Consider the following 11,276-nt stretch of genomic DNA (forward strand, 5'->3'; position numbering starts at 1 on the left):
GCTGACAGGTGATAACCAAATAATTACTCTACACAACTTTAGTGAGATGAAACTCTCAAACAGTACAAAATGCTGAACCTTAGGGCAGCGAATAAAGCCGATTATGTCCAATCAATAATCTATAAATATTTAATAGACAATATACAATGGGACAATATACTCTAACTTTGTTGACATGTGTACTAAAACATTTATAGGTTAAGATATTGATGAATTCCGAATGTTATACATAATATAGAAATGTGTTGGATGTGAAAACTATCCTGAGAACACTGGGAGCGAGCAGGAGTATATTCATGATATGACAATATATCATAGCCGAACAATAAGCATGAATATTCACACACTCATGCGCAATGCCAGTTTACAATAAATCTACCTTTTGCCATGTTTAGTTGGGATTTATGAGGAAACCAAAAACTAAGAGTTTGTCTGTGTGTTTAAATATAACCAGATTGAAAAATATTCAGGTATATGATCAAATCAACAGACATTTGGTGAAGAAACCAGAGTAAATTTATTCAGGCTAATCACACTGAATATGAATCAAATATTTACATAGTTGGTAGGATAGGAATATTATGTTGTTTTTCCATCTTATCCATCTCTCCTGGTAATATGCCCCATAATTTAGCTTTAAATCAACACTCATTACTCTACACAAGGCATAAATGCCTTTTGGAATATTCAACAATCACCCCGAAAAACAGACACACAAAACACATCAAGAGAAATCCATACAGAGTTCTTTAGGAGAAATATTTCTAATGAATCAAATATTTTCCCATTAAACTTTAAATATTGTAAAAGCACCACAGGAAACCATTTTTGGTTCACTGTCCGGCATTGAAAAGTTTCTTCCTGCCTTCCATCCCAGACATGGCTTCCACATTCTTCCTCCAGTCTGTCACCTCCTCTTTCTGCATGTGAGGAGCAGACAGAAAGAGCACATGGAGTGAAATGGAAAGCCAAAAACAGCAGGAGAGCAGTAAAAATAGAATATTCTGAATGTACAAATGTTCTGAGCATGCAATTATTCCTAATGGCACTTGAACATTGAGCATTTGCATGAATGTCAAAAACAAAGGCTTATTGTATGACTATAAAACAAAGACTTGATAGATAGCATTCAGTGAAATGCTCAAACAGTTATCAGTGTAGCAGAGCCTTGAGGACATCAGCATCACCTTTTCCTCCTCCTTCTTCACAGTCTTCAAGTTGGCTTTGAAGTCGGCCTTCATGAGCTTGATGTCTGTCAGGGCTCCCAACTTGTCATCTGCCGACTTCTTCACTCTCTTCAGTTTAGGTCTGCTCATTTTCCCTTTCAGCTCGTAGATCTTCTGCTGCAGTGATTGAATCTGACACAAAGAATGTTGACCTTAAGTGTCCATAGATGTGATTTAAGTGTCCAATTTCTGAAACAAACACTACTGCTATGCACCTGAAATGAATATAATACTGAATCTGATACGAATCTGATTTATGAGAAGGTGTAGATTCATTTTCCGTAACAGCAGCTCTAGCTATAATGTTGGCTATAATCAAATCCAATCCAATCCGATCCAATCACAGGTTGGTAATAATGTTCTTGTTCTGTTATTATTTCTGTGGTAACATCTCATTTGCAGGGACACTAAGTTCAATAATAAACATGGTATTTAACAAAGAGCTGTAGTTGCTGATACGGTGAGGTTTTCTTTTATAGATTATGTTTATTTAACATTTATGAGACGAGTCTCTATTGTCAGTGACAGAGGACTTTTCTCTTTTTAATTTTAAGACGGAGAGAAGACGAGTTGATAAAGGAACAGCTGTCTTTAGCTGCTGTATCATAAGCAATAACAGGAACTAACATGTTTCATGCACTGATTTTGTGGTCAAAGAGGAATAAATACATTTGTGGATGTTTAAAAATAATGAACTTTGGGCTGGCATCACACCACCCCATCTCTAATTACGTTCATAAACAGTAGGAGCGTGCATTCTTTATTTAGCGACGCCTTTGCTCTGGCTAAAATAGATGAGGTGGCTTTTGGGATGCAGCATTCACAAAGTCTCAGATGAATGTAGAATGAGATGGATCATTATAATGAGATGACTGTATGATGTTGTCACTAATGTATAATGTTGGCTAACAGGATTTTGAAAAGTGCAAAAGAGAATAACATGTTACAGGATACTTCCAATTGATACAGCAAAGTGCACAGGAATTAACTGCAGTACTATATAAATATGCAATAATTCTCAGAATACCTCTGAAGCATTTCTGGCCACTTTTACCGAAAGGTCATATCGAGCCTCATCCACAATGTCAATCTTTTGGTGCAAATCTTTACAAAGCTCCTGCAAAGATAATTAAGAGATATTTATAATGAGAAATCAGTCTTAAGTTGACTGTATAATGCTGGAAGCCCTTAAACTCTCAGTGTATCATTGAGTTATTCCTTCCTAACAAACAAATTTCTACAAAAAAAAGACTACAATTATATAATACAGTAGATAAGATGAACGTTATGGGAGTGAGGAATGTAAAAAAAAAGATGTTAAACATGGATGTTAAGAGGTTATGGATGTGAATCATCTATTTCATCCCATACCAGCACATTTCTTTCTTGTCTGTAAATAATACAGAAAATACAGGTCCTGCACACTATTATAATAAAGAGGTTAATGGGTTCCTCAGTGTTTTTTTTTTAAATTATAACGTTTTTTTTTTTTTTTTTACTGTAAACTGTTTACTGTAAAATTGAGTAATATATTAAGCCTACAACGCATCTGGGGAGAAAAGCAGAGTACCTGCAGGAAAAACCCCCATAGCATCTGTAAAAACATGCAAATTCAATGGGTAGAGGAGGGACTCGAACCTCAAACCCCAGAAGGTCTGACACAAGCATTCTAACACCTCTACTGTATGTTTACAGTAATATACTAATATTTTCAATAAGATTTTAGCAAATTTCTTGCTAATTCTGTTTATACTCTACTTTAGTTTATACTGTGTGAGAGAGAATGTGTGTATTATCCACAATCTTATCCTTAGTGGGTTGGTGTGGGTGCATGTTTTCATTCCAACCCAGCAGGAATCCCACCTGAATCCACTTATTTAATCAACCGAATTTGTGTTCCAAGAGACTATCACATGTGAGAATTTTAAGTATTCACTTTGGCTTCACCAGTCACTTACATTTTGTTTTATATACTCCAATTTTGTTGAAGGTGGGCGCATGACCCAAATTTGTTTGTAGCCTACATCTTCTCTTCATGGCACTACAGGTGAAGTTGTATTAATGGGGAGTGCCGACTTTTTCCTTTAGACTGTTGAGACTGACCTGATATTTAGGATATCAGACCAATTTTCACACCAACAAACCACCAGTTTGTTCTTAATCATTTTCATAATAACTTTGTTTGAATACCGGTAGTCTTATTTATAGGAAAAGCGCTCATCTGTTAATTCAGAAATCTTTAGAAACACTCTTCTTCCTATAGGCATAAGAAGAGCTGAGATGTATTATATTTGATACTAAAATCAATTATTTCTTCATATGCCACAGTGAACGACCATTCTGAAACTCAGTTGTACTGTACACTAATTACATTAAATCAACCACCTCTCTACTAATTTCTAGACGCTGACACAAAGAGAAGGGTTACAATTCTCACTCCTGCATAAAATATGAAGTATCTGAAAAAATGGAGTATTTTTATTGTAATCCAGTGCACTTCTCTAACTGCCCAGTTGTTTTCTGTACTATATTTTTATGCTATATATTTACAGAAACCTTTTAAGTGGATGTGTTTATGAGAGCTGAAAACTGGTATATGATTTCCGACACCACTTTTAATGTTTCTCCATTCAGATCTAGATTCATTCTTTCCCAAAGGAATTGTACGAACAAATGTAATGTGTTTCTGTACAAATAAAAACAAAACACTACTAGTATTTTATACATCTTCATTTTCTTTATACATTTATTTGGCCAATTTAAACTTAAACACTACCAGTTTGGACCCTGCTACATACCTGAAGCTCATTTACTGAGAGTCCTGAGAGCTTTAGAGGAGGAACTCTCTCATTCAAAGCATTGTCTCGGTCTATTTTCTTCTGCTCTTTTTCTTTGACAAGGAGACTCTCTGCCTTCTTAAGAAGTTTGGTCTGGGAAAGAAAGAAGTGCTTATAGTCTAATGCTTCACAGTACAGATGATAATCATATCATAAATAAGCTTCTGATCTGATAATGATCTAAATAAGCCACCTGATCAAGCCAACAAATCAAAGCATTAAAGGAATTAGAGGATAATGGATACATGGTGGTGATTAATCTGTTCAAAATACACACCTTCAGCAGGAGCCTACGTGTTGCCGGGTACTTGGATTTTGATCTGGACTTCCTCTGGGAGACAAAAAAGAGACAAGTCATTCCTGTTTTATTCTGTAGCCACATTAGGAAGTAAATGGGCCTTAATCCACAGACGCCATGGAGCATGCATTAACTGCCGGAGCTGATTACTGCTGGAATTTCCAACACGAGAGCTCAGTCGCCCACGACTTAAGAGTGCAAACCTACTGTGGAGCTTACTACTGTATACACCATGCTACTGCACATCATCACTTATCCGCAGGACCACACGACTGTTTACTGATGGATTAGTCCAGAGATGCAATGAAATTGTGTGATATTTGATTTCACTGAAGGTAATTTACTGTCAAATATGAAAGTTAGGTGAGATAAATGTCACACAGCTTCCAGGCTATAAAACGTACATGCTCATGCATTTGTAGTATTATTTAAAAAAATACCGTATTTCCATGATTTAGTATTAAACTCTTAGAAAAAGCACTTCTTTAAATAAACGGTCTAAATCACGTCAAATTAGACCTACCTTTACATTACTGATGTAAATAAATCATTATTCTGATTTCTGTTGCTTTCTAAATTATTTGTGTTTCTTAATGCCAAATGTCTTTAGTGTCCTATATCTCTGTAAACTTTTTATACAAAATCCCAATTTAAGGAAAAAAGTTTGTTCCTTTACTGCGTACAGAATGCACAGTGCACAGAATATTGCTGTATTTTGTTAAAATTTGTTAGATTGTTAGATCTGAACATTAACGCTGTTAAATAAATAAAAATTATTTTAGGTATAAATATAAATATATTAGGTTATATATTAATATATATTATAAAAAGATAACTTTTTAAATAAAAAATAAAAGTGTATTTCAAAAATAAATTCAAAGATTTATTTGTAAAGAATTTCTATATTCAATATAATGAATTTGGGCATGAAAATGTATTCAAATAAATTCTAGGGATTTTCAATTTAACCGTTCGATTTAACCGTTCTAGTTTATAATAAGTGCTTTAGATTTATTTTAGTGTCAGGTTTCTTACCGGTCTGTTGAAGGATGATGTCACACACAGAAATAGAAGTAAACACAAGCATATGTACATTACTGAACCATTCATCATTACCTACTGCAAATCAGATATGCTAAGCGAATGTCATATTAACAGAGTGTTTATGTCAGAAGAGATGACCCTTACCCCTCAGACATGGTCACACTGCACTACGTGTTCTGAAAGCAAGCCAAAATATTTATGGTCATAGTTCCGCATTGAGTTCTGCACATTCCTGTGCTATTCAAATGACAGCTGTCTGCCATGGATTAACCAAACCATCATGGAAAGAGAGATCACAGTCACTGGCAGTGTCTTACACATTGTCTCCAAATCACACACTAATATACAGTAGTTCTATATAAGTAATGAAATTAGGATGAAAAAAAGCATGTATCACTTTCAGAAAATGCTCAATTATACATTTTACCTTCACCACATGTGGTGAACTGTAATTTACCCAGAATGCTTCAGTTCAGTGAGCGTTACAGGGCAGAGATCTGACATTCTGTGACCTTAGCCAGCAAGGTGTGGCTCAGGTCGTCTCCTCTATTGTTGCCGAGGTCACGGATGCCACAGTGCTCTGGTTAATGGGGTCTTAAAGGTGAATTTGGACAATGAAATACAGAAGATCGCTGAAAAGAAGAATAAAGTAAGTGAGGACACTCTGAGTCATCCAGTGCGAGATATGGATATGACCCAGTGTTTGATTATGGCCTTCCGCCGACATGTTAAATGTGATATAAAAGAAACCATGTCTGCCATGTGACTGTGTCTACTGTTGGAATGTCAGCGGTGAAAGCCTACTTGAGCCTCTTTTAAAAACTACCCTCTCGGAGCCAACTATGTGTCACTTTCCTAAAACAAGTTTACACGGCTTATCTTTTTTGGGGGACTTTGTAGTCACTTGCTGTAATGGAGCTAATGATGGAGCTGCTGACCTTCAAAGCCATCCTTGTGACTTGACATGTAATGGTGATGTGTTTTCTCATACACCCTCCCACACAGGAAGTGATTTTTCCATCCTTGACATCTGCAGCTCGATTTTGGGAAAATGACTTGCATCAACGCAAATAGTTCAGAATGAGACAGGATGAAATATGCTGGCACGTGGACACACACACACACACACACACACACACACACACACACACACACACACACACACACACACACACACACACACACACACACACACACACACACACACACACACACACACACACATTTGCACCTGTCTCTCATGCCTGTATAGATATTCATCTTTGTTTGTTGCCCTCTCTTTTCTCCCTCCCTCTCTGCTCCCTTCTTTCATGCCAGGAAATGGGTGTTGAGTAAAGGCCAAGTGCTGCCCCACTTTATGACAGAGTTCAGCAACAGCAATAAAGCTTTGTGACTTTGATCGCAAGAAATCCTTCTAAATAAACATGATGCAGAATGTATGGAATATTAAACAACAGCAGCACCTGGGAGAGACATTACACAAAATGATAGCATCTGAAACATCAGATGTTTATGGCTAAGAATCTCCAGAAACATTTAATGCCAGAAAATGTCCAGTCATCCTCCCATAATGCACCTTTTTTAATTCTTAATGTGACCCGCTGCCCTTAATCTTGTTAAGGATTGAACAAAATAATGAGCTAGCAGAATTAAAGAAGTCATTTTATGAACTTGGATAGATAAAGGAGCCATTTGAGATGGAAAATGTTCTCCGCACTTCAAGACACACTTCACACTCAAACCTAATCTCCACTTATGTCTGAACTGGGCTATTAGCTAAGATAAAAAGCCATTGATACAGTCTTCTTACCTGTAACAAGATGTCAGTGAGAATGAGCAGTCAGGCAGAGAACAGGTCCGTGTGGTGGATTTTTGATGACTGATGCCTCTCCTCCTACATGTGAATGGCTCACTAAAATAGAACCCTAGCTACGCCTCTTGCTGGGCAACACCACCTTTCTGCCCTTTACCATCCTAAACCTACTGTACACAAACAATGGTCAAGGACACAGTCATATTATAGTACAAAATACACAGAAATATACAAAAAAGTCTTTTTAAAACTCATATTCATATTTAACTGATGTGAAGGTCGCACAGCCCCTCCAAAAACAACAGAGATTTGAAAGTGCTCATGGTCAGGTGCCACAGATATATAATTGTTTAATTGACCATTTTATGGCACAGCATGACACCATAATTCAACTGCAGCACTCAGAAGCCTGCTTTTAAAGAGCTTCGAAATTCAGCCAAGCAAGGCTTTAATTACAGTTGAATTTCACCTGCACTGCTACAAAGAGCCTGAAAATGTCTATATTACCTAGTAGAAATGGGCAAGAAATATTAATCAATCACCACATACCATATCGAGTCTGCCTTAGAAATGTAAGTAGAGGTGATTCTTCCTTAATATTTATGTATATAGAGTTAATGTTAACCCATTTTCAAATATTACGTTAGAATGTCTATTCAATAAAATCTAGTTTCTCTCACTAGTCATTATAAATTCTTGGTTGAGAGACTAATCGGCTTGCTTAGTGCACGTACACAGACTCTGAAGGAAGGCATGTGGACTACAGTGTTCCATGGTTGTGGCAGCTGTCAGCAGCTATAGTGAAGTAGAGTAATTGAAGCTGCCCCGGGATGAATGCTTGTAGCCTGCAGCAGGCATTCAGGTGAAGGTGAAAACCTCTGTATGTGCCATAATATCACATGCCTGCTACTGGAGGTCAGACTCTATTAATGGATGGCAGAGTTGTCTGTGGCATTCTCCATTTTTATTTATGTATAATTAGTGAAATAGTGAAATAATTCATTCTGAGATGAGACTACAACAGTGAGCCTCTTAATCACACACATCTGTAAACCTGTAATGATATAGATCATTTGTTCTGAATGAATACAGATACGAATAAGAGGTGCACTACTCATACTAATACAGCAGATTACATTCATTCGAATTTTGCAGGCAAGTAGAACCAAAAATAATGAGTGTGTGAATGGGACTTTGAAAACAGTCCTTTGTTCACCTCTAGTTGATACCATCTATGATCTTGAGTGATAAAGTTGTTTGATGGAATGTCAGAGGCAGTATTCACATATACGTAATGATGATATTGCTCATTGCATTACACACACAAACACACACACACACACACACACACACATATTCACACCTAGAGGCAAGTTCCAGAGATTCCATCTATCGGCATGTTTTAAGACAGTGGGTGGAATATTGACAGATATTGACGCAACACTTTCATCATCACACCCTCTCAACCTATGTGCACTTTCAGATATGAATGTGGCTTACATTGCTTTGTATTTAGAAGGCCTTTCATGGAGGCGAATGGCCATCTGTGACTCACTGACTCTCTGGTTCTTTAGGGAGCTCCAATAGGGCATCTTATCTGTCTAATGAAATGTTAGCCAATTGGCTATGGGACTTAAGAGCTGCCATCTTCCATAAAACATTCAAACTCTATGTGTACCTTCTTGACATCACTAAGAGAGAAGTGTTGCTCGTGGACATTTTGGGAAGAAGGAACATACTGTACCAGAGTTATAAGGCAGGTGATTCTCAGCATCAACAATAACTCTCTATTCCTGCACTTTATTTTATTAATATAGACCATACTTTTGCTGCAGTCATATAAACAAAAGTATTATACATATAAATAAATAATATACATATATAAAATGTATGTATATATTACACAGATATAAAAGAAACCTTCTTATGTAAATGAGGTGTTGACTCTGTGATTAGTACTGCTATTTGCTATTTGCAGTTAATATTTACCAAGGAAAGTGGTGAATACTAGCAAAGAAAGGAGAAAACACAAATGGTTCCAAAGGAAATTACCCTGCTACTCGTCTATAATCACGAACCTTCTGTTTTGAACATGCTAGTGCACTCATTAAATTTTGAAACCTACTGAACATATGTGACCTGAATTGAATATGACTGTCCAGTCCAGAATATGTGTCCAAGGAAATTGTTTCTAACTATGTTGTGCATTACAGGTTCAGTATCTTTTCTTTTCAGGGAACGGACAATTTGCAATAATAATATGAAATTAAATATTATGTAAATGTTTATACTGTATGATTGCCATTCTTATGTAAACGCACATGGAATCGTCTCTCCCGCTCACGATGAACTCGTTAGAACACATCTGGTCTTATGCATGTAATTAATTGTTTGTCTGTATCAACCTTGTGACAGCTTCCCAATCCAGCCATGGGAACAGTTTCAATACGTCTGTTTACAAAAAATCCGATGTCTTCCTGCTAAAAAATAACAATTATTGCCGGAAATGATTTTAAATGTCATCCATGACAGAATTAATATTTTCAGATTCAGATTTTGCTGCTTTCATCTATTAGCAGCAAAAACATACAAGCCCATTTGAGTACTTAACACTTCAGGCTTGAATAACTTGGTGAGTTTTTTATTTCCTTTTTTAGGGGTTAATCCACAGGTTTGTTGGTTTGTGTAACATAATAGCACACTGAATAAAGCTGAGGGAATGATGTCATGCTTCAGAATCCATTAGTGCAAAGAGCCCAAAGTGATTTCTAAACACTTTTACAGCAAAAAGACACTAACGCTCCTGCTGTTTTAAACAGTTGCCACTAATTATGTGCCAGGGTACACAAGTAAAACATTGAGCGCTAGAGCTTCCAGACTGAGTGTAAAGGAATTCCCAGTGCCTTTCACCAGCCTCATAATGGACATTAAACGAAACACTTACCAGCTCTTAAGAATAACTACTGCTAATTTGCAGGCCTAATGCTGGACATTACCCACCCAGATACATGTGCATTTAAGTTGTTTGGCTGTAATTTTAATTACATTGGATTTGCCTAATGATTTTCCACTAAGTCAGTCCCAGGCGTGTGTGTCCAGACTGGGGAAATAGCACTCCTGTGCCCTCTCATTAGTGATGGGCCTGATATTCCTCTCTGTCAAATATAACATGGCCACCGGCTACACAGTCACACTCAGTGAGAGAGGCTTCTCTATGAATGACATATCACCCATGGGTAATGTAGTCTTTAATCACAGGTATGTGTGTTTCTTTAGATCAGGAGCTGTGGAACATGTAGAGCAGACTGCACTCTTTTCTCTCTCAGAAATAGACTTTCAATCTGCGCTGGATGTCTGCTGAAAACTAGAGAAATTAACCTCTAAAATATGCGTCATGGCATCTAAATAAATCATACAAGGTGAGATGTTCCATCAGTTATGATTCATCAGCAGGCTTGCATATCAAATCCCTGTATCGGGCACCTAGCCAAGGAGATGCCACCCTGTGCCATCATTCAGCAGTGGATTGACTGCTGTGCGAAACAACACTTGGAGCAGTGATTCATTTGAGAGGACGCTTCTAGCCCACAGCTTTCACCCTTGCTGATCACAGCAGAGACACTAGGGCATTGGGTAGTCTGTGATGTTGGGTGCCTTTGCGTTATTTGCTGGATGGGAGATGGCAAGGACAGAGTGCTTTGCCTCTAAGGCAAGTTCTTCTTTTCGCTGTCCCATGAGAATTCTGGCTGTTTAACATGGATGAAAGCTCTCACCACGGACATGCTTATTTTTCCACCTTGGCATTCGGGCATGCTGTTTATCAGAACTAGGGCAAATTCAAACAATCTCGTAAGCCATCATGCCTCATTAGGAGCTTCGTATTTGTAGGTCTCCATTTGACCTAAAAACAACTTTGCTAAGATGGGACCACATGAAAACACACATGGCACAGCATAAATATCAAATATTTAACATAAAAAGCAGTAACTCATTAAACTATACGCATTTCAGATGAAAAAAAACAAAACAGAAATGCATCTGTACTCCATACATGGCCC

General features: G+C 37.2%; 1 protein-coding gene across 3 annotated transcripts; it reads right to left on the bottom strand.

Moving 5' to 3' along the window:
• Positions 1 to 498: 498 nt before the first annotated feature.
• On the bottom strand, positions 499 to 7,326 carry tnni4a (troponin I4a). Of its 3 annotated transcripts, none has more exons than XM_047803734.1 (9): positions 7,216 to 7,276; positions 5,863 to 6,037; positions 5,550 to 5,581; positions 5,397 to 5,400; positions 4,341 to 4,394; positions 4,025 to 4,156; positions 2,254 to 2,343; positions 1,188 to 1,358; positions 499 to 920 (listed from the first exon to the last, which is right to left on the bottom strand). In XM_047803734.1, the coding sequence occupies exons 3-9, from the start codon at positions 5,558 to 5,560 to the stop codon at positions 834 to 836; spliced, it is 549 nt and encodes a 182-aa protein (XP_047659690.1). In that variant the 5' UTR covers positions 5,561 to 5,581; positions 5,863 to 6,037; positions 7,216 to 7,276; the 3' UTR covers positions 499 to 833. The 3 variants fall into 3 exon arrangements, with proteins under 3 accessions (XP_047659690.1, XP_047659691.1, XP_027007037.1); XM_047803735.1 differs by having other exon boundaries at positions 5,833 to 6,037; XM_027151236.2 differs by lacking the exon at positions 5,863 to 6,037 and having other exon boundaries at positions 7,216 to 7,326.
• Positions 7,327 to 11,276: the final 3,950 nt, after the last annotated feature.

This window comes from Tachysurus fulvidraco, chromosome 19, assembly GCF_022655615.1.
Source record: "Tachysurus fulvidraco isolate hzauxx_2018 chromosome 19, HZAU_PFXX_2.0, whole genome shotgun sequence".
NCBI lineage: Eukaryota > Metazoa > Chordata > Actinopteri > Siluriformes > Bagridae > Tachysurus > Tachysurus fulvidraco.